This window comes from Pseudopodoces humilis, chromosome 5 (genome assembly GCF_049639895.1).
Source record: "Pseudopodoces humilis isolate 2021_Gansu_Grassland_sample_001 chromosome 5, ASM4963989v1, whole genome shotgun sequence".
NCBI classification, from domain to species: Eukaryota; Metazoa; Chordata; class Aves; order Passeriformes; family Paridae; genus Pseudopodoces; species Pseudopodoces humilis.
In genome coordinates, this window is record NC_142204.1 from 18,208,306 (window position 1) to 18,232,854 (window position 24,549).

At 40.5% G+C, this 24,549-nt stretch overlaps 1 protein-coding gene across 3 annotated transcripts in view; it reads right to left on the reverse strand.

The window, feature by feature from the left end:
• Window positions 1-5,440: 5,440 nt before the first annotated feature.
• The window catches only part of KIAA1549 (KIAA1549 ortholog), a 143,056-nt gene continuing 123,947 nt past the window's right edge, over window positions 5,441-24,549 (reverse strand). The window contains exons 15-21 of one of the 3 annotated variants that reach the window (XM_088055153.1): window positions 24,184-24,328; window positions 22,349-22,582; window positions 21,169-21,221; window positions 17,617-17,762; window positions 15,602-15,756; window positions 11,824-11,866; window positions 10,690-10,827 (exon numbers count right to left, since the gene is read on the reverse strand). In XM_088055153.1, coding sequence (XP_087911279.1) covers window positions 11,843-11,866; window positions 15,602-15,756; window positions 17,617-17,762; window positions 21,169-21,221; window positions 22,349-22,582; window positions 24,184-24,328 — 757 coding nt within the window. In that variant the 3' untranslated portion in view covers window positions 10,690-10,827; window positions 11,824-11,842. Of the gene's footprint in view, window positions 10,828-11,823; window positions 11,867-15,601; window positions 15,757-17,616; window positions 17,763-21,168; window positions 21,222-22,348; window positions 22,583-24,183; window positions 24,329-24,549 lie in introns of all 3 variants that reach the window. The other 2 variants (XM_005527895.3, XM_014256904.2) reach the window with 2 other exon arrangements.

Genomic DNA, 24,549 nt, shown 5'->3' on the forward strand with positions numbered 1-24,549 from the left:
TCTCACTGACTGGTTTATATGGATAAAGCTTATATTGGCAAGGAATTAGTCAACCCAAATTGCTAGAAAAAGGATTCTAGGAAGACATATTCATGCAGGAGGGTTTGCCTCACTGCAGTCAAACTCTGATTTGGTGCAGTTGCACCAGCTTTATTTCTTTCTTCTATAAAAAAAATAAATCAGAATTAAACTACATAGACCAACACAAGGTTAGCAAACCTGCTAGAGATCAACTGAAATGAAACACTGAAGGTGACTTTTAAATTTTAAACTTTTTAAAAGCATCATTGGAGATCTTTATCTAGATCTAGCCAGAAATAATTATACTTTCCCATCAGCTCAAAAGTATGTAACTTCAGGAGTGAGAAAAGACAGAAATCAGTTTAAGACCCTTCCAATTGATTCTGGCACAATTAACACTTTGATCAGGACAATTTGGCCACTTCAAAGTGATGGGCAGTTGTCTCTGCTCAACTATAAAGAGGAACAGGGATGAGTTAGACACTGAGGAAAGAAAATGAAAGGAAGTAATTTGATGGAGTCCTTCCCTATCACTACTATCACTTAAGAAGTCTTTCAGGCGAAATTTTGAACAGATGCTCATGTCAGGAAAGTGAGTTTTTAAAGGGAAGGGCTTAATTCTCAACTTTTCAATGTACAGAAATTAAAACAAAAGTAATTTTCACACAACAAATCTCAGTGTTGGAGACACTCAACTTCTTTCCACAAAAACTCTGACAACCAAGCAAAACAATAAAGTCCCTCTCATTTTGTATAAACTTACAAAATGAAGGGCTTGCAATATGAAACAAAGGACTCTCAATCAACACCAAAATGTGGAGAGCAGTGAATTGACTGTTAAACCACTGCAATCACTCCTGTACTACAAATCTTCTACCTACATTCTTAATTTTTCCCTGTTATATTAGTTCTAATAACAGAAAATGTTCATTGGTCTGAAAGCAATGTGAAAGATAATGTGAAAAAATCTCCACTTACTGCCTTCATGTCTACCTTCTGCAGATCTCTTCCTACAGTTCTCCAGACTTATGGGCATTTTTCTCTGGGCTGGGAACGCAGAAGTGCCTGCTAGATATGGCATTGCCCTTCATCTTTGAGGGCATATGTTTCATAACTTTTGCATGTCTTTGAGTTTTCAGCAGATGATGCAAGTTCTGGATGTCCTACAAGAGCAACAGTCACAAAGAGCTTCCTCACAACTGAGCAACTGTGGGTCTTCCTAAAGTCTGCCTTTAGAAGCACAGCTTGTTCATCCTTCATATTCTCCAGAACCGTGCAGCTACCTTCAAGGACTGTAGTAGACTTAAACCTCAGGTTTTGCTTCTTCCAGTTTCCTTTAATTCCCACCTCAACAAAACAGGGGAGAAAAGGGGAAAAAACCCTATTTTGTCATATAATGTAGTGCCCTCAAGGATTTTGTGTGCCTGCGTTCAAAGGTCTCCACAAAAGTCTACACAAAATCAAGTATAAAAATGGAGTAGCTTACAGACAATTTCTACTGCGAAAAGCATCCCCTTTCTAAATCAGTGACCTAAACCTCTGATCTAGTATAACAGGGCTGTTTCTTCCTGCATCACCTACTCTGACATCTGACATTGTCAGGTTTGATCTACAGCTGCTTCTTTTCAAGTCATTTGATGGAGTCATGTAGAAAGACTTAGTCCTGCAATGAATCTCATGAAGCTCCCAGTTGTGTCTGGGCTCCCGAAACAAAGTGGCAGCGTTCCACAGGCTCCAAGGGTATCAGTGTAAAACATCTTGTCTGCTTCTACATAATACAAACCCCAAATTGCTATTTTAAAGGGCCTCTTCGAGGTGCACACTAAGTGCTGTACTGATTCTATGGGCAATCACAAGTACAATGCAAAACAACCCACTCTGCAAAAGGAGGAGAAAAGCCCCAATGGTGTTGTCAGTGTTCCACGGGTTTGCCCAGTTCCACAAAGCACTGAATTAAAAATTTGCATCTGAAAGACTTGAGAAATTGATACAGAGGCAGAAATTAGTAGGCAGGAATGGATTATAGATACCTGATTTCTAAATTGTAAAGATTATCTGTAGTGTGCTGTTACATTTCCTGGAATAATTCTAGCCAGGAAACACACAGGAGCACAGGTAGTGGGTTACAACCCCTCATTTAAGAGCAATCGAGTCACAGTTGAAGGCTATGGTCTGGTTTTGATGCACAAATTAAACACAGAAATGCACAAATTAAACATACATGACTGAATAATACAATGCCTTATAGAAGTGGTCTGTGAGCAGAATTGCAGACTGATGTTCTCATTCATTGTGTATTATTTAATATTGTTTCACACTCTTAATATCACTCACAATTTATTACCACTAATCGTAGACCCAAACTAGTGCATTGCTGTCCAACAACCCCTGTGACTTCAAGGGAGCTACACAAACACCCAGCACGTGCCTTGTTTTGTTCTTTGGGGTTTTTTCCACTGTAATTCAGGAAGTCTGTCATTTTTGTTCCCACAGGAAACCTTGGAGGCAAAGCATAACCACTGATTTATCAGCACGCATAAATCATTTTTGTGTTAAACCTAGGTGCCCCATCAGACTGATATAAACAACCTCATGGCACTGAGCTGGTGTAGGCAGCACATCTCCAGACATGTCAAAAGTAAGGTGATAGCTCCAAATGATGATGGAAATGTTAATGCTCCAGTCATTCATAGCTATTGTCTGTCCAGGACCAAGAAGTTCCTCACTGGAATGAGATGAAGAAAATAAAATAAAAAAAAACCCAAACCAGATTCCAGCGCTTATGATTTAGTATAAAGAAAACCAAGAAAAAAAAGTTCTTTCAAGAAAGTTGTTGAAATCTGGATGGCTGGGTAAAGAAAAAGTGTGAATAAAATTTGCAAGTTTGAAACTCAGCATTGTTGACCACATCAGCAGAGCTCTTCCTATTTTCTTCACTAAGTTTCTGAATCTGAGGAGTGAAAATACGTAGTGCCAGGGAAGGGAGCTGCAGATGGCACCTGGGAAAGCTGCTGGTCTGCAAGTGTTTCACACAAACAGAGCACTGGGGACGTGTAACTGAGCAGCACTTTTAATAACAAAGGAGAAAAACAGCAGCAGCAGCAGCAGCACAGCATTGCAGGGTAACTGCTTTAATTTGCCTGGAGATAGTATCAATCACATCCAACTAGTGATTTTTAAAAAAAAAAATCTTAATTTGAGATTAAATGGATTGGAACTCGATGCATGACTCTTCATCTTTTCAGATACCACTGCTCTGGTAATGACTCACATTACTCACTGCCTTGATCCTTGGGGTTTTAGTGAATGAGCTACATATTAAGCAATTGCACTTCACAATGATTACACTTTGCCAAATCACCAGAGGAATGAAAACTGGCAAGCATCTGGGCTCCCTCCTCACGTGAAACACACAGACAAGACAGAGGTTAAATTCATAAGAAAAGGTGTTCTGTACTGGGACTCTGTAGGAATTTTGATAAAGTCATTACAAAAACTAGGATTTCAAAAACTTATTGTCATTAATTACTGCCAAGGAATGGAATATAGGCATTCTTGGCAACCACCCACCCTCTCTCTCTTATCCTTACTCTCCAGATTCTGCTTATTTTGTGGCATCTGTGGTACCAGTATTTGTTGTGGAATTCAAAGCTCACTGCAGGTTTCTCTCCCAGAATCAAACATGTTCAACGAGCTAATTTCCAACTCCTAGTTTGCAATAACCATCCAGAAATAAACCATGACATAAAAAATTCAGTATTGTCTCCCAAGTCTGAAAACTGCTTGGAATTAAAAACAGCTCTAAGACTTGTGACTTTTCCTATCTAATGTGACAGTATGACCTTGACAGCATGACTTCTGGAGCAAAAATTAAGTACTTTTTCAGGTTTTCCACAGCTCTGTCTGCCTTGTCTAAATGGGAGAAGGGAGACACCTGCAAAGCCCCACCTCTGCTAGACTGCTACACTTTGTGCCATGGCACTTTGTGTATATAATCAGATCAGTTCCAATCAACATACTGTGCACATAATCAGTTCAAAAAGATGCAAGTTCTAATGTAGAGACCCTCTGGACTCAAATGCATGAAGAAACCACCTTACTTTAGCTGAGCAATACCAACATCCTGTCACAATGTTGGGTAAGAGAGGTTAGCTCCTCCCTTAAGAAGACTCAATAATGCTCACTGGCACTATTGAGTGCTCTTTCAGCTGCAGGAAAGGGCACTCTGCTCTCTGGGTGAGCAAGATTATTGTAGGCAATGTTGTGTCAGTGATGCCGTCTGCTGGAAGTGACAAAAAACTTCTCCTAACCTCACTGCAGTTCTGCTCTGCAAAAGCAAGAACGCCGTTTCCAGCATCCCAGCAAATTTTCTTCCACACAGCAGTGAAGTGCAGGAGGATGTAGCAGGAATGGAAGTACACATCTGCACATCTACACATCTTCTGAACAGGAGATTCCTGTGCCATCGAGCCCGAAGACAGAAATAACTGTCAGGATCAAAATCATCCATGGAAATGCTTGACTGGGAGTGTTCCATGCAAAATACAAAGCAACTTACCTGAAACCATTTTATCCGGGACTGCATGGACACGAATTCAGCAATCAGTTCAGAAGTTTGGGGATGCTCAGATCACCTATACTGCACTGAATCTGAACTATTTAATATTTGCTGACTATGCTGAATTACTACTGACAGTGGCTAGTCCACAACTCTTTCTCTTATTTCCTCAAGTCCAAGGATAAAAGCTTTCTGCTTTTTCATCATCATGTATTTTTAGAATTTATATTTCTTTAGTCAAGTTTCTTTCAGATCTGTGTTTCAGGACCAAAAGAGTGCTGTGCATTGCCAAATATAACACAACATTAATTCTCCTTGAATACAAAAAGGTTGTTGCTGAAACACAAACAATACGCAGCTACTGCTTTTAAATCATGCACAGCACTAAAACCTTCCAACAGCCTGGATGAGGAAACCAACTTCTCCAAGAAGCCTTGGGATGGAAATATTTGAGAAGTCTTCCAGGGAGCACTACAGAGCTCTTAAGAAATGTGTGCATTTGAATATATCTGGAAATGCAAACCAATAATTTTCATCTTTCAACTCTTTAGTTCTCATTTCATTTCACCTTCTCTACAAGTGGCAATAATAAGATTTCTGCAAGTGAACCTGAAAACCACCATGTCAGGGATCCAAGGCGGTTTAGCATTTGTTTCAAAAGATTCTTCAGAGCATTTGTTCAAATGTGCCAATACTTTATTCCAGTTTAGATGTAACAGCCTAAACACAAATTTCCAGTTATGGAGTAAGAACTACTCAAAACTAAACAGGAGTGGCCATTACAAAGGCAAAAAAAAAATATTTGTTATGTAAAGGTACCAGAAAAAAGTAACACAAAATCAAGACAAAACATTCCATCTCTACAAATTACGAAGTGCAAAGAAATGTGTATTTTCCTAATGCTAATGTAGTTTCTTTTTTAATCTGTCAGTCTTCGGTGGGATTTATGGGACTGCAGCTCTACTCCAGAAAAGCCTCCTTAAAAATATAGTAAAACTCTGTGGGATTGTTGCTTCTCAAGTTTCTTACACTGTGTGAGTAAACTCACCTTGGGATTTGTAGGTCAAAGCTAGAACATCTTGCCAAGTGCATCCCAAACTGCACTGAAGAATCTGTAGGATGAATTCTTCCAAAGCACATGTGACCTACATGGTTTTCACTGGAAGTCATGCAGATGCAGCCAGGGGCAACATGCAGAGCAATGTTTGGATCTGAACTGCCAATCCCATGTCACAAGCTGAGCATGCTCTGCCCTCACTGAAATGTGTCTGCTGGTGACAGCAGAATACATCCCCATCCTGTCTCCTCCATTTCTAAACAATATCTAACAGGAAGAGAAAAGCATACCCTCCACAAAAAGGAACTGGATTTTCATTTCCACATTTAGGCGATTCAAAGCTGCTGCTTGTCTCTAGGCACATCTAAACAGTCCTGGAGAAACTCTACAGCCATGGTGAACTGCTTTTGGGAGTCTCACTGATGAAAGGAGTTCTTCACCCATACAAATCAGCACTGCAAGTGATGCAGGACTGCAAAGAGGGGCTGTCATGGACTCTACTTGAGTGGGGTCAGGGGGAATCCCTAAGATTTCTTCTTACTGTCACAGGTAGTCCTGGAGACCTGGTTGCTGCCCTTGGCCTTCTGACAATCAGATGGCATCCTTTTTTTTCCCATCAATTTCCAGCTTTCTGTCCATATTCAGAACACAACAAACTGTGTCTGTTTGTGTTTTTGTTTTTTTTTTTTTTAAATCCATTTAATTCTTTACATCTGCAAAAATATGGCCCACAACATGTCCTCACCTCAAGGGCACAAATGTTCTTCATCCTGCCACTTCAAAGCTCTTGGCCAAAATAGGGAATTTTCAAGGACTGCCAGCTATTTACAAGGAACTGCTAGTTAAGGCATGCAACAGAAAATGCACATTTCTTCCTTTAGGTAAAAACTATGATAGCTAGAAAAGTGAGGAATGTAGTGGGGGCAAAAGTTAAAAAAGTGAGTTCAGCTGCCTACTGTCATCCACATCACACAACTGGTGACTTCACTTGGGCTTGAATATACACCCAGCTTCCTTATCTAATCCATCAAACATGTTTTCAAGCCATGAGTTAACAACAACAGCGTGAGCTGTCATGGTTCCTGGGAAGCTACAATTACTGTGCACAGCCTCTTTCTAAGATAATGCTGTAACCCTGCTGTTCATGGTCTAATTTAGAGGCACTGGCTTGGTAGGAACACGCACTTTTGGGTGATCACTCTGTGTGTTTACTTGTGTCCATAAATGTGCACCATACTGGGTAGCCAACTCCGCACCAGCCTTTTGGGGCAGGGTGATACACACAGACCTTGTCTGACACTGCTGCTCCCCAACCACAAGGTAAGAAGCCTGATCCAAACCACTGCAAGGACAGTGCATTGCAAAGGGTCACTCAGATTCCACTCACTGCGCCCAAGTGGCCATATTTAACATTACCAGTCCAGCACCTATGCAATTCTTTCCTCCTGAAAACAAGGTTTTCTTCCCCGAGTCAAAAGCCCACAGCCACTGGCACGACCACGAGTTACATCCTGCTGGAAAATATTTCATAGTACTGAAGCAGGCCCCACCTTCCACAATGAGTGTATGAAAAATAACTGCAACATTTCACTTAGCTCCAAAAATAACCGAGAAGCAGGCTGGAGGTCAACATTTTGGCCACAAAAAGGAAACCATGCTAAATTATGTAGCTCTCATCTTGCCAAGTTCTTTTATATGCCAAACTAAACACAGACTAAACACAAATGTCAAGGAAAATTGTGAAGAAAGGGAAGAGCCCGAGGATTCCATGAACCAGATGGTTTAGTCATGGAAATGGATGCAACAGTTGGTAACAGCTTTCTGTGCCTGTACCAACTTTTCATCTGACAGGTGTTTTCAGAAACCAGTAGATGCATTAACAGATACTTAAAACCAGGATACTTTAAGTTTCAGGGAAAAAATGGTTTGTTTGGTTTCCCCCCCCTCCTGCCTTTTAATAGGGCAATAAAAAAAAATTGGCAAAAGAACTCAAGGACATGGGGATGCAGAAGCTTACAGATTTTCTACCCCCAGAATTTTCAAGTGGAAACACACATTCTGGCATATGAATTCCACAGAATCCTTTTGTAGCACATGAAAAAAAAAAACAGCCTTCCCTGTAGCTGCAGAAAGTGTGGGACTCCCTTGTTAAGGCCGTTCTTGGAACTGGTGGCTGGTAACTTGTGTTACTTTTCTTCCTATATGAGGATACAGACTAGGCCATACCAATTTTTTGGACACTGGATCAGGTCTCCAGCCAATCTGAGAACATAACTTCCAAACACAGCTTTCTGACTTCTTATATTTTACTATCCTGTTGAAAGTTTGAAAGAGGGTTTTCCTCATCAGAAAGCCTCTTTTATTTACAAGTACATATTTGTCCTGTGTTCTTCATAAGATTAGGGACTGAAAGAAGAAATTATACACACCCAAATATAAAAAGATGGAATTTCACAATAGCATCACCATTACCAGCAATGAATGAGAAGTGGCTTAAATCTAAATTTCAAAGCTCTTATTTTACAAAGAACATATTGTTCTTAAAGAGCTGGAAACAGACAAAATTAATTTACCTCCTAGAAGACCACGTTTTCTTGAAATGAAGTCACACTAATGTGCTAATATTATAAGCATTGGTCTCTGAGCTCACTACAGAATTAAACTGGAGAAGGATGTGGGGTCTGAAAGAGATGGTTTTAATGGGAACACTTAGCAACAGTCAGTCTTCAGCACTGTCAAAACGACCAAATGAACACTGCCTGGTACACTCTTCATTCTTCAAAACCTGTCATTTTGCAGAAGTATTGGCAACATTCATGTTTACAAAGTTGGCAGAAAACAAATGTTTATTTTTATCCTAGAATTAGCACACAAAAAACTTAAAAAATTCAAATCATAATGACCTGTTGGTACTGCTGTTACAACCGTGCTGGTGTTCTGATTCCTTTCAAACCTCAACCCGTGCCCATGAGGGCTGCACACAAAGGCCAGGGAACCGGAAACTAATTTATGCTTCTTCATTACTCTGAGTCCCTCAAAACAGTTTCATACAGCATTTTGATGATCATAGGTAAACAGAAAAATAATTGAGCTTCCTAGTAAAGAGGGAAACATACCACCTTTTATTCCACACCACCGAGGAACTGAGGTTTGGCTTCGGCCATGAGTATGACGTACACACTTCATCAATAAGGTAAGGAGGTGACTTCTTCCACCACGTCCTCCCAACTGTTTTCACTTCAGTCTGAGTTAGTCCTGCTGCTCTTACTGAACTGTGCACTGGAGCCAGGAGCAGATGTGGTAGCCAAAGACCACCATAACATACCAGTGTTACGCACTTGTACTTCACCACTGCCATTTCTACCCCAGCCCCTGCCCAGCTGCCCAACATTCCCTCTGGCAGATCTCTGTTCCTTAGACCCTTGACCACTACCTCCTGCTTGTGTTTGAAACACTTAGACTGCAGCACCTATTCTTCTGCTGTCCATTGCCCTAGAGTAGGGCTCCCAAGCCTCCTCACCAACACTGAGCCTGCCCTCCATCTCTGTGCCAGTTTAGTAGCTCTAGCTCACTCTGACCTAAAAATGAAAACACTTCAAGCAATTGTGACTTAAGCAAAATGTCTGTATGTATTATGTCAGTTACAGTTATGCAATGGCCAATATTAGTAAATTCGTAGCTAATTTTAAATTAAAACTCTGAAAAAAAACAGCGACAAAAGAGTTCCATGGCACGTACCATTCTTACCATGGGGATAATGCTTACCCTTTGTCCAAAGGGACAGTGGAAACAAGTATAAATATAGAAACTGTCTCAAAACTGCAAATCTAAGCCTATGTTAATGCTCTAAACTGTCACTGACTTCCACTAAAATTATTCAGATCCAAACATAAGCAATGATTTAGGACATCAATTTATAACATAATGCTGGTGACCCTGTACCAGTCAGGCTGGATTGGTTTCTGTCCACAAAGCAAACTACAGAGTGGCAATAGTTTATCGCTGGTCTTGCAAGAGCATTTAGTATGCAAAGATGTTTTTTTAAAGATATACATACACATTTCCCCAAATTCAACTGTGGCTGAGTATTCCCCTTCCAGTTTTCAATATTTTTTTAACAAATTAGATACCAAGCCCTTTCTGTTTGCATGCTCTGCTTTGTTTTTCCAGCCTGAATGAGTCTACAAATATTTTCTTAATTATACAAGGCCAATGTTTCACTTTGCAAACATTGAAGATGAAGGAACACTTGAAGCTTCAGCACCAGAAGGAAAACAAGGAAGAGTGCAGAGGGTAGCTCCATTTGGAACCACAGAGCTTTAACAATTATCGTTCCAGTTTGATACAAGTAACTCATAAAGACTTTTATTCTAAGTAGTCCCCTCGTTCCTAACAACCAAAGTGATTCTTATGTGAGATCGGACCTTAAAGACCCTTCAGTTGATACAGTTTGCAATCCTGCAGAACAGCAACACAAACCAGCTCCCCATAAGCACTGGAGAGATAAGAATACTTGTAATCTCTTGCAAAATGTCATCTGAGTTCATTCAAAACTTCACCTACTTCCTTAGAAAAAGGAGTCTATCACTCTTCAAGATTGTTCCTGTCATTTTCTTTTGTTGTTGTTGCTGGAGTACTGAGTTCTTGACCTAAGGTTTTATTTATGTGTTAGCCTGAATGAGGGTAAGGAGAGAAGAGGAGCACCATAATATTAGCAGACTAATTAATATTACTTGTGATGACACCGATGATTTTTCCTGTTTGTCCCCCATCTCTCCTTACAATTCTCATTTTGCTGCCTTTTTTGATTTTTCCAGAATGCTGTCAACAGAGTTGTGGAAGTTCCTTCCTTCGCGAGAACAACATTGCTGATTTCCTCTAAGTCTTTGCTTCCATAGGAAGCAGATACCTGGCAGATTTGCAATGGAATGCTAAATCAACTATGGAAGTTCTGCACTGTTGTCTGTTTCTGAGAAAGTCGCAGAAGTTCTTCTCTAATTGCTTTGATAAGAGAGGCTGACGAGTGACCTGGCTGGAGATCCTCAGTGGAACTGGTGGTGTAGCAAAGGCCCTGGCCCTGAAGGCTGTTGTGTGGAAGCTGAGCAGGAGGTGCTGAGGGCTGCCTGGCTGAAGTCCTCGGCATCTGGAATACTGGTGAGGAGGAATATTCTTGGTGTCCATGCATATGCGTCTGGAAAAAGGGAGAAACCGTTAATGTACTTTCTGAATAAACATGATTATCCCAGAAAAGACAAGAAAGCAAAAAGGCAAAGAACAGGGGGGAAAGCAACATGGATATGCTTCTATCTGCTGCAATGGTTCTTCTGTTATATGAATGAGTGATGTCTCGTACAGAGCACAAAACAACAAGTGTACACAAAATTGCTGAACTGCCTCAAGTTCAGAGACCCCCTTTGCAATCTACAGTGTGTTTAGGAACTGAAATGGAAGGAGGTGGGGAGAAACCCCACAGGACTGGAAATCAACAGGAATGGCTTCTCTTACCATCCACTTCCATCAACTTCCTAAAAGACAGCAGGCAAATCACTTTTTTCCTGGCTGTCATTTTGCCATACTATTTATAAACAGAGGTACTAGTATTTCCACCTTCCCTTTTTCTGCCTGCTTTGCCTGTTCAGACTACACTTTTGAGGACCCTGTGACCAGTATAACACCGTCAACAGAAGAAGCAGCAGAAGAAAACTACTTGGATTTGAAAGATTAGATTTGTCCATACTCAATTTCTGAGAAATGCTATCCCAGCTTAGGGACAATGATTGTTTCATGGCAGGAAGGGGTTAATTCTGCCTGTGTTCAGTAACATACATTTTCTAACAAGACAAGAGAGACAGAGAACAGAAGCCTGAGTTCATTATGGCTTGTCATTCTGCAAGACGACCTGCTTACACTAAAACAAAGCATGGATTTGCAGTACACTGGGTGACTGCACCAACGCCCAGCGTGGACACAAACAAGGTGCATTTTGAAAATCTGGATTCCAGCTGACAAGCCTGAATGAAGCAAGTGTTTTTCCTCTTGCCTCGTATTGCTGGAGGCTGAGACACAGCCTGAAGAAAACGCTGGACACAGAGGACTCAAACACACAGGTGGGAGCAAAGCAACGTAATCCCCTCTCAGGGGGAGCAGCAGATTCAGACCACAGCCACCACACGTCAGTGAGCACTACCTTTCTCTGGGAACAAGCCTTAAGGAGTGGCAGGGAGAGCAGCCTGATGGGGGAAGAAAGGACAGCAAGGTCAGCTAGAAGAGGATTTGGGAGTGAGGGGGAGGGGAATGAAGACATTACAAAGCAGAGCCTGGGAAGGATACGGGGGACCTAGAGTGACAGTGGCAGCGGTGAGCAGGGAACACAAAAATGCATGGGAGCAAGCTCCTTAGCATCTCTCATAATACAAATGAACAAAATTTAAGCCATTTTGTATAAAATAGAATTATTAACAGATTCTGAGTCTCTTGTGCAGCTCATGTACAGCACTCTTCCTTTACACAGTTAATTTTGGGAGACAGATTAAGGGGAAAAGAGGCTTTAATAGAAGAATGATAGGCAAAGGTTTCCCAAGTAACATTCTGTCTTATTTCCTATAAAAGAGAGGTGATTTCAGTATCAGAAAGGAATGAATGGGTCTCTTGATTGTTCAGAATTATTCATTTGGCAGTGAAACCTGAAACTAATTCATATGTGCAGTCTAGAGTTTGCAAACCTGACAAGTACTCTGTGGGTTTATAGAGAAGAGATGACATAAAAAAATACTAAAAGGAAACACTCCTTGATACATGAGTCTTAACAGCAACCTAAATTATGTTCAGGTTACTTTCACATTAAAATGCACTATGTGATTCAGCTCCTATCTCACAATGCACTGAATTACCACCATAAGAATGGCCTCTACAGGAAAGTTAGGGAGTCTGATGACCACAGGGTCTGTTTTTTACAGTAAGTTTATCGAGGTTTTCTTAAATATCTCAGAAAAAGAAAAGGGTGTGTTTCTGTGGTTTCACATAAGCATCAGAATTAAACAGGCCTGTGAAGTTTCAATACCACATTGTTTTAGAAACCTAACCTCTACTAACCTACAACAGCAAAATAACAGGAGCAAAGAGACTGAAATAATTTTTGCTGTTTTTTTTAAACTTCTTTACTAACAGAAACACACAGAGATATGTTATATAACATTATATATGCAAAGAGACATAGTTCTACATAATATCTATACATTTTATATTTTTATCTAGAAATTTCTGGATAATTAACAGCAGTATGAAACAACTGAAAAATATCTTTACGGAATCTTCCTTCTTAAGAAATGAAGATTTTTGAGATGAAAGTGTAAATTAGTTAATCTCCATTTAATACCTGTTGACCTCTGGCCAATTTCAACTGAACTAGATGTATAAATACATACACGTGCATATGTGTGTGTATGAATAGATAAGTAAAATTCACAAAACCAGATAGCTAATTAGACATAACCTGATTTGTTATCACCTTATCTGTTATCATTGAATCTGCTTCTGAGGGGCAGAAAGGTCAAGTTAGGCTGTTCTCTGCTGGATCTCTTAGCCAGCATGTATCTCACAGGGCCTATCTTGGGGACTTGAGAGACAACTAAGTTTGGTGAGATTTTTTAGAGACACTACAGTGGGCAGCTGAGCAGAAAAATAGAGTGAAAGGGAAACACTGGAAACCTGGAGGAAAGCTTGGGAGAACAGTGGAAAGCTACAGGGGACTGCAGGTGGGTAGGAGGTGATGCCAGGTGGAGGAGGGAGGTGGAGATATGCAAGACACTGAACCCATCTGTAAGAAGCCTGGCTTGATTTGCTCTGCTGCTCAGATGAGCACTTCAGGATTGTTCAGGATTGTATTTTGTGTCAGCTAAGGAAATGCTGTCATTCTCCTGGTTGCCCTGGGCCTTCTGAATGAAGAATTAAGGTGAATTGGTGGTACCCTGCACACTGGCTTTGGGCTGGGACATTCAAGTGAGGTCATATTCCAGCAGAAAATCAGGTATTGACTTCAGGAATAAAGGGGTGAGGATACTGTGAGGAAAAGCACTATTGCAGGAAGACAAATGCAGATCCCTCTCCAGTATGTGTGTGAGAAGAATGCTCTGGATTTCCATCTTCTCAAATGCAGTTTAATTTTAGAAACTTGCTCAGAATGAGGGAACAGCAAGACAAGTTTTGCATAGGACCAGTTGAATAGTGTACCAGAAGGAACATGACCATCATTAAGTAAAGCCTCACTGCCAAAATGAGGAAAGACAAATTTAGAGCTCTCTCCTAGTGAAAAAAATACAAACTGTGAAGGTAATTATTTAACTACAGAAAGCTACTAGACCAAGGTTTTGTTGGTTTTTTTTTTAAATTGGAAGAATCTTTTTAAAAAAAAAATTGCTCACAGGAAAAATAAATTTCAGGCAATATGTAAGCTCTCCTACAAATGGATGACACCAAATTCAAGTAAGTTTTTTATGTTCAAGATCTCCTCCTTTAGCCTGTTTTTTAATAACAAACTGGAAAAAAAAATCACATTGCAGTAAAAAATGAACTGCAGCAACCAGTGAGCAAAAAGTTCTGGCAAAGCCAAGGAAATCTTTAAACTGCCATGAACTGAAAGAAAAAGAGCCTGGTTTGAAATGACCTCAATAGGAACGCACCCACAAGATCTAGAAGAGCCATTTTCAGAAAAGAGATGCAAATGTAAAGAAAGGTCAATAAATGGTAACCCAGAGATGTCTCTGAAAATGAAATTTGACTCACTGAGATCTCTTAAGCAAGTGCTCTTCTCAATGTAAACTGAAATTATGATCTTTCATTCAAATGCCACCGTTTCAAGCAGAGAAAGCACATTAAATTAAGGAAATAAATCTTTTGGCTTTGACAGTTGAAGTTTTTGAATAGTATCAAATGGTGCACCCAGTTCTCAAAAACTTTATGCTGCTGGAGGCAGCTCAATTTCATCAAAATCTAAAGATAAGCCCATCTTGTTGAGTTTCTTTTCTGCAAAGCTATGTTACAAACATGCAATACTGCAAAACAACTTGAAGTTGTGTGAACACACACTGTCCTAAATATGCAAAAGGAGGAGATCCTGTCTTCTTTTCTCAAGGAAGAAACCAGAAAAAAATATAATTTAAACTAAGAAGCAGGGTAAGAAGCATAAAGTTGTCACTCTCAAGAGTACTGCAATAAACCTGTCACAGGTCAGTGTGCTCCAGGATGCAAGTACACCAAAGAGGGACTGGTAGCAGGCAGGTGTCTCTCTCCTGGCAAGGCCATATACTATCTTTAACCTCACACATCTGGTTGAATCAGAAATGTCAACCTCTGGAAGCACTGCTGCCAAGAACATGACATCACCACAGCTGCCTGGGGAAGACAGGTAAATGAGTATGGATTCATTTACCACATCCTGCTGACTTGGGCCAGGAAAGTAACTTGTTTAGAAACACCTCTAACATTTAATGCAAGTATGTACTTTTTTCTGCTGCCCTGACTCCTGCTGTTAGCACTAACACAAAAGATAAAAGAACTTTATGCATACAAAATAGGATGGTAGCCTGGGACAATTTAGTTCAATGTTTTCTAATGACAGTGATCTCAAAATAGAGAGGCATATTTCAAAGAAGGAATGGAAAGCAGTATCCACCTCTGCTGGAGCTCAGAAGCAGAACTGGATGAACTGCAATTAATGGGTGAAGGCCTCAAGTGAGGAAAAAAAAAGGTTAGGGTAAAATGAGAGAAAGCATTTGGAGAAGCAAAGGTGAAAGAACAGCAAGCAGAAGTCAGAAGAGCTAACAAGGGTTCGAAGGGCAAAGCAAAGAATGTCAGAGAAGCAACTAAAAGTATTCCAGCAGGAAAAAAGTTCCAAACAGTAATGCAAGAAAAAAATACCCAAACATATCACTACTTTGGAAACTATGCAAATGTGTAACAGTACTCACTGCATCTCGCCTAGCACATTCATCCTCTCCACGATACTGGGGCCACCCTGGCCCCCCCGGCTGGCCATGCCCTGCTCTGCCTGAGGGGATCTCCACTGGTTGACCTCCGATCCTGCTAGCAATTCCCACCTGAGTGAGGTGCTGTATCTGAGAACCTTAAAAGCAAATATTGGTTTTTTTTTTCATCTTTATACACAGTCAAGTTCGCAGGGCAGACACATGATAACATAAAACTTTGCTGGAAGCAGGAGACAAGAAGAAAATGGAGCTCTGTTTCTGTGCAATTAATAAAAATCAGCAGAAAGAAGGCTGTAAGTGTGGAATAAAGACAGAAAAGTTATGTGCATTTTGTGCAGTTCATGTGAGTGTGATGCATTTCATGGCACTGCACCGAAAGAAGAGGTTGAGATACATGCATCCCTGACATGGGCTACTCTTCATTCCAAAAACATGCCAGCCCTTTCCAAAAAACAGTGCTTACTGAAAGCTCTGGCAATGCTTTTCTGTCAGTTACTCAGCAGCAAAGAGAAGACATTTGCTCCTGTGGCACACCTTATTTGCATCACACTGGCAAGCAAGACCCTAACTCTGCAGACTGCCTCCTGTTCCATGGCTCTGAAGAATAAAATACACAACTATGTAAGAGTGTGCTTCTCTCAGCTTTGCTTTGTGGTTAAATATTAAACAATCCTGTCCTTAACTAACCAGAAGGTCAGAACACACTGTATCTCCTTCCAGCCTGAAAGCCAACCTCCTCCTTTCTCCTTTTCCTTCCCTTCCCTCCCTCCCACTGCTTTCAAACATATGCAAGGATAGCTGCCACCATTAATTGCAAGAGATATGTAACAACATGCCAGCTTTCCTTCTTCATTAATTTTCCCCCACAGGGAAATGTAATTTATATTTTTATTTTTAAAATTACTAATAATACTTTATTATTCATTAGAAATGAAACACATTTAACCCAGAGATACATAAAACTGTGTGTATGTACAAAAGGGGAGGAAAAGACAAGGAACAACAGTGTGATTTACGTGATGGACAGTCAGATCACTTTCCTATTTTCTCTCAAAACCCCCCAATATTTGAGAAGTTCGATATTTACATGTTATTATGCTGAGGGACAGAAAATAAATATATGAAGTATTTCCAAACTTTAAAGCAGAATACCTATGAACACTTAGACAACAGTGTGAATCAGAGAATAAAATAACCATCATTAGGCTGTAATAGTTACTGCATATTCCTACTATTCTCATTCATTTAACATTTACAGGGAGATAGAAGCAACTATCGAAACTGGGCTCCTGACATAAGTATATGATCATATTTCCGGTCTTTTTCAAGGAAGAAAATATTTATCTGGGAGAAAATTAACTGTAACATTTGCATAGCAATACAGTATTTTATTTTTAGAAGTGTTTGCTGCTTAACTGCCATGTGATGTTACCATCTTATTCATGATAGCATTGGTGACTGCTATCAAAATCACCTCAACCAAATCAGGGAAGGTGATTTCATGTGGGACAGGAGAAATAGATAAATTCAGTCTAAGAGATACTTCTTTAATGCATACAGTTCTACAAAGAGAAATAGGAAACGCAGATGTAGAGAAGTATTAAAAAATGTTGCTATTTAGCATGCTGATTTGGGATACATCAATTAGTTCATTTAGCACAAAAGAAGGAGTTCAAAACGGAAAGTTAGCATACATTGTAATCTCTAAAACAAGTAATTTTCCATTCTTAGAGAATGGGGCTTTGTGAAAATACGCTTTGCGATAACCAGTGCTTGCAAGATACTAAAAAAGGAGCAAAGCACTTCCTTTTTCTGCAAGGTCCTATGAAAAGTAAATCTCACTTTGTGATCATTTTCTGGGGGGCATTGAGGACAAGGACCACATATCACATGGAGCACCTGAAGGAGAATGACGTCTTACTGGTGACCTTGGCATAAGTACAGATACAGAAAAGGATCAGCTATTTTACCGCATATTCAACCGCAGTGAAGTGTACCTGCAGTGCTTCCAACTGGTCGTGGCCGTGCCACTGATGGCATTTCCTCTGAGTACATCCCTCTGGAGGAATACTGAACCTCAGGTGGTGGCTGCTCCCCGTGCATTAACTCTGCAGGCTGAAGGAAACCTGGCCCAAAGTTCTGCCTGTGGAAAAAGACTCGAGATTAAAATAAGTGAAATCCCTAATTAGAAACAATAACGTAGGTGTGCCTCATACAGCAGTTCTTTATGCCTTTTAATGTAATTGTAATCTTCAATGTTGAGGAAAATATTTACACCTGAAGAATATATTTTAGTGAAATTTTACGCAAGTGTTTTTCACATGTTGCAGTCTCCTCAGTGCAGAGAAAAAAGTTTACACATCTCAAGATCTTGTTTTTCCCTTGGGGGAAAAAAGTATCTTCAATAAAAAAAAAAATAAGAAAATTAGAAAAGTGAGACTTCAGCAGTGATGTAGCTGCTTATCTCAGCAACAAAGCTGACTCTGCTCAAAGAGTTTCTAGGCTCTCTTGGTCTAAACCACAAGATAAACTGCATTACGTGTGTATTTTGTGAAGAATTATTACTTCATTAAGTATTCTGATAATTTTTTAGGAAGTTTTCAAAATTGTGCTCTTTAAGATTGATGAAACTATTCAAAGCTGTCATTAGTACCTGTGAAGAAACACAATGTATACTGAAATTAATGTTTCCTTACAATCAGGCTGGTGCTGGTAGTCACTGTTAAATATTTGCTAAAAAGAGTTAACAACAGAAACTGTAATCCATCTCACTTCATTAACTGTGTGAGTGTAAAAGAAGCAAAGTGAGACAAGCAGCCAAACTCAGGCACATGGAACTACACAAAGTGAGGGCTAGGGATGAGTTTTCCATGCCTTTTACCACAATGGCATCTTAGGCCTCCCAGGCTACAGTCTGCAGCGTATCGTATTCCTCAAGATCTCAATTTTACACCCCTTTGCTTTACCACAAAATCCTGTGACTGAATCTAATTCAGACTATTCTTGATCTGTACTTTATCTGGAAAACTACCCACCTTCATATGACAGCCAGATAGCAAAGATAGTTGAGACAATAAATTGCCTAATAAAGCACAAACAAGTAATTGTAAATAAAAGTACGAGCAATTTGGCATGCAGTGTTACTAAATGAAGGAGGTTTAAGGGCTTCAAGCTGTAACAATCCCATTGTGGAAGTGCTAGAATTTCCCCAGTTCCCTACCACACAATCCCCACCTGTCCACTCAGCAGATCCAAAGGAAATCATTTCCAACCACACAAGCTAGTTAAAATAAATGCTTCAATGGGTAGGTAATGTTTAACAACATCACTTCTGTTATGTTAATCACTGTAATCAGTAAGGGATGTGATCATCTGGCCCTTTATGCCTGCAGTGTTAAGCTGGAATTTTGAAGCTGACAAATTACAACTTTTTGATGTTCTCTAAAGAAAAAATTTTCTCAACATTACTCCAAATGTATTCTTTCTGTGCCAGTTTTTCAGAGGACAGGAAGTAAATTCTTTATTCCTGATGTGTTTGCACTTGAAAGGTTCACATTTAATAAGGCTTCACCTTCTCCATCTTCTTTATAATAGATAGCTATAACTTCTCTTTAAAGTCAAAGGTCAACGTAAGAGTATAAAACCAGAATACAGCTCTGCATCTGCATCATACAGGCTTTCTAATGCTCCATCCTGTTTCCAGACTGAAACGCTGCTTTCAATTTTTTGCACACCCAAAAAAACCCCAAAATCATCTCCAGTCATTTACGTCAGGAGATACCGCTCCAAAAATCAATTTTACACCACTAATCCACTATAGCTCAGTATATCTATCTCTGCTGCATGATTCAATATCCATTTTCTGGCAAAAGCTGTTCATTATGCCTTTATAACTGCCTAGCTCTTATGTGACCTAGGTCTTTTACATTTAATTTTTTTCCCCAGGTTGGTTCTGCCCCATTAAAGATGCTGATGGTGTTATTACAGAGAAGAGAACAGTATGCTCACCCAACTATTATTCCAAGCATTGGATATTTAACCCAATGGACTATGACATTGATACATGCCACCTAATCACACTGACCTCAGGTTATTTTTCTTTCCTCTAACTGGTGCATTGCTTCTATCAATTTGTTTGTCATTATCTCCAGATTTTGAGAATAACTCCCACTGCACAAGCATGACAACTCTTTCCTTGTTTTCTACTGACCAAGCTTTAGGAAACCTTCTATTTTGTTGAAAACTTAGAGGAATTATTTCTGTTCAGATCAATGACTTTGTAGATTGTTAACTTAATCTCTTGACACTGGCAAAGCCAGCATTTGAACTTTTGTGGTTTACATAAATTCAGACTGCCTATGCCAAAGAATGACAAACTTTTGAACAAAAAACACGTTGTGAGAACACCATCTTGCTCAGGTGTATCAACACGGACTACAGCAGTGCGATTAATTTATTTATGTGATTGATTTATCACATTTTCCCTGAATATGTAACAGGCCAACAAAGACAAAATCTCAATAACAAGTAATTGGTTATGCTTTATACTGGCAGTCTCAAAGCTCACAATCAAGGTAATCTCAATTACCAGGAGTATACCAGATGTCATACTGTGTGCCATTTCATCTATGCTTCAGTCACACTGAAACTGTCATCTCCAACCAAGATCTAAGCAAGATGCTGAGAAACTTCTCCTTTTCTACTTGGTCTTCTCAAAAATCAAGTTGCAGAACAATAAATCAAGGAAAATTCTTCACAGCCACTTTATCATCAAGTTTCCAAGGCAGTGAAAGGTGAAGTCTGACGAATGATATGATATCTGTGGGATTTCATCTCATATGGTAAACTCTAAGAAGGTAATGAGAGAGCAGCACAAGGCCACCATTTTACTGCAGCAGCTTGGAGAGGGTGAGACAAGTCTCTCCCCAGTGAGTACTGTGACTCAAGTGTCCAACTTCACATGTGATTAAAACACACGAACCAAATGCGAAATTAACCATCACCCAGACAACCGTTTTCTCCTCTTTACACAATTCTCCCACGGCAAGGGCAGGAGAAGATGGAAAATTTGTTCTTCCCCTATTTTATAGTAATAGGGCTTCAAGGCAGACTTTCTCTGTGAGGGTCACTGAGATCTGTCATTTATTCTCAACTCAGTTAAAAATAGAATGAATCTGTTAGTCATATGAAAGCTGTTCTGAGTGAGTGTTGCCCTGAGGATACAGAAACAAGATGAAAGCAAGAGTACTGGGACAATTACATGCATCTGAGTAACTGTTTCAGGCTCTCCAAAAGCTCAGACTCAGTGCTTTACTGAACATTGGAAGGACATCTCTATAGCTGAGGGGCTAGAAACACATTTCTTTTAAACACAAGCTTGGATTCCATACAGCATGCATATGTCATTTATGCTTCATAAATAAATAACTGGATCTGGATTCCTGTCTCATTTATACAGTACTTTGCATAACAATATACCAGTGCCAACAAAAAATCTGGAGTAATTGCAAGGAAAATAATAAATGAAAATTTTATCAGTATAAAGCTACCTTGGTAGGAGACCTGGTGCTGTTGGCGGAGTCATTCCAAATTCCATGTATCTCTGTCAGAAGAATGAAACAAAGCACCAAATTAAAATAAAAATTCATACCTTAGGAAGTCCACGGTCAGTCTTTTAAGTGATGAATGGCAGAGATCACTAAGCCTGTATGTAAGACCTGATGTCAGCCATAAGAACTTCCATTTTACAAACAGAGGAGCACAAGAAGATCTGGGAATCACTGCTACAGCCTCTTCAGTGTGATCAGAGTCTTAATTTAAAAACCTTTCAGAAATACTTTTTCTCACTTGCAGAAGATCAAGAGCTGCTCCAATGTCTACTTAGCAAAAAACCAAGCTTTGCATTTGGAAATCTCTTTTGACCTCGAACAGCATCAGACTGCAGCAGAGACCACAGGGCTCAGACTCATCAGAGCTTGGGAATCAGAGCTACAAGATTATCCATGTGTTTCAGTGCTCCATCAAAAGTGAAAAATCATACACAGAAACACTGCTTCCCTATCCCTCACCTCCTGAAAGTTTTTGGATATCCTGCTGAAAAATATGACCTAAGTCAAACGGATTCTTTTTTATTATTGTCAAAATAGGAACTACCACACATATTAAAAAAAAAAGAAAAAAGTTTTACTCTCAGACACAGCAAGACTGTTGTTGTGAAAGACTAACTGAGAAGATCTGAAATTATCCTAAAGGAAAACCCCTTGTGGATGAGATTGGACAAGGGAAAAGCAACCAAACAGTGCAGAAAGCAAGTTCACCATCTTGTGTGAATTTCTGAATTCTCCTTGTTTCAGGAATATTCTGCATTTGTGCCAAGTCCTCACAGCAAGGGCACAACAACAGTGGCCATGGCTCAACCGGTGCTAACTCCCCAGAGACACCTTTCAAGCTGCGTCACAAATGTGTCTTTTACCGCCCGAGCCGGCCCACGAGGTGATCCCCAGTGCCTGCAGGTGAGCTGGCCCACGAGGTGATTCCCCAGTGCCTGCAGGTGAGCTGGCCCACGAGGTGATCCCCAGTGCCTGCAGGTGAGCTGGCCCACGAGGTGATCCCCAGTGCCTGCAGGTGAGCTGGCCCACGAGGTGATCCCCAGTGCCTGCAGGTGAGCTGGCCCACGAGGTGATCCCCAGTGCCTGCAGGTGCCCCCGGCCGTGCCCAGCAGCTCCTCACCGGCTGTCCCGCCGGCACCCCGGGCGGAGGCGCGGCCGTGGAATTGGCTGCCTGGCTGCTGGGAGCCACCAGCGCGAAGGCGTCGTCCAGCAGCGAGTGCATGGTCTGCCGAGCCTCCTCGATGGACGGCTGCGGGGGCACGTACTGCGACACCGGGTGCGAGGGCAAGCCAGGGAACTTCCCCAGATCCGCTGAGGATGACGTCTGGGGGTCGGGAGGCAAGTCTGGATCGGACTGGAGAAAACGGAAGGAAGGTGAAGGGCAGCCACAGAGAAGATCTAAGCAGCTTCCAAGCCCCTGTGGGCCTTCAGTCCGAGCAACACTGTCCGCCAGAACCACAGCACCTGCCCTTACCCTCCCCACTTCTGCATGCACATACATAACACCAGCAGCTCAAATACTTCATTCAGTGTGATCTGAGGGACTCTGATCTCAGGTAAGGCAGCAGAGCTTTGTGCAGGAGTTACTCAGCTGTAACAGTGGTTTGCAAGCACGTAATGAAGTCATGCAGAGAGTATTTCTCCATCCAGAAAACAAAACAATCAGCTCTGTCTACATCTCTGGCTTCTTTGCAGCTTTTGCAGGTCTAAGAAATTAATTCAGTCTTCAGCTTATAACTGACCACATCAACAGCAACATTAAAACAATCATTACCTCCTAGAAAAACACAGAAAGGAAGCTGATAAGTGGTTACCTGCATCCAACTTGAACTTGGGTGCATCACCTGAATGGGATTCATGTAAGTGCTTCACTGCAGCAATACCTTAGGCATGCATCATAATTACAACCTGGGATCTTACCACATGGGCTTATTGTTCATCAGTGAGAGGAAATTAAACGAGCTTTACAGCAGCAGACTTATTATCAGAGCTCATTCTTACCACTGCACGCAGACTGCAAAATCAGTCGTCAAGAGGCACAAGCTTCTACTTTATTAGGGACTTAGCATTCTGAGCAGTCTCACTGCAGATGCCAAAGGGGCTGAGCCTGCTGTGTGCCACGTCTTAATTAAACAGCTTCAGATGATAATTCATTCTACTGCAGCATGACATTAAAATCATCACACTCATGTCTGAAGGCAAAGGGAAACTGCAGAAATCGACATCAGAGTTACCTGACTGCATATGCAGCTAACAATGAAATTCTTAAAATTATTAAACCATCTTTAAAGATAAGAACTGTCCAGGGCCTTCCAGTATTAGCATTTGGCTTAATGAAATCTGCTTAGAAGTGGCTAAAGATGCCTAAATACTGTTTGTGACATGGATATGATTGAACAGAAGTATTCTCCAGCGTCTTTCTTTTTTTAGATGTGAAACAAAATTAATTTTCAAGACATTGCACTAGAATTGTTTCAAGTTAATGTAGTACAAAGACGTGTTTCTCTATCATTAATAATTAATTCCAGCATTTGAAAGATGAGAAAATTTCTCACGAAAAGACTTGAATCTTCCACTCTGTAAGAGCAAAGTATGAAATTTCTTGTAATATATGAATATATAATACCCAGCAAATTGGACTAGAGTTAGAGTGAAACTGTGTTCAAGATACTGTGGAACATGTCATGCACACTTTCATGTGCATAACATAGCGGCATTGATGAAAACAAGGCTTTGGTTCTTGGCCTCTGTAGTATCAAGGAACACTCGGTGGAATTCTACTGCTTAATAATGACAGACTGTCAATGAAATCCTTATTTCACTTTGATTTACATGCTAACTACATGACTGAAATGAACCATGTCATATGGACCATAAACAGAAGGCCAAAAACCTGCCAAAGTCTCAGCTGTCATCACTGTCAGAACATTCCTGCCATTCAAGAGACATACATACAATATATGCAGAATTATTGACTCCTGGAGGCCTTTTGTACGTCCCATCACTGTCAGTTGTGATTAACCTGTCCTTTTCAGCATCAAGTGGACTCCCGTTTATCTGGTGGCGACGGCGCTGCTTGGGAGAACGCTTTGCACGAGAACTTAACAGGAGAAAGACAAAAAGCAGAGAGAGGAAGACAAAGGTAATCACATTTATTTTTGAAATTTTTCTTCTCATCCCACTCAAGCTTGAACTCCTCTGCCCACTTCCTCCAAGTCATCCTTGCCTCAGCCCCGTTTCTCTTCCTTTTCCCAGTTTTCTATACCAGTCCTATTAGGTAGCTCAAATCTCTTTCCTCAAGCTTCTCTTAATAACACTCTC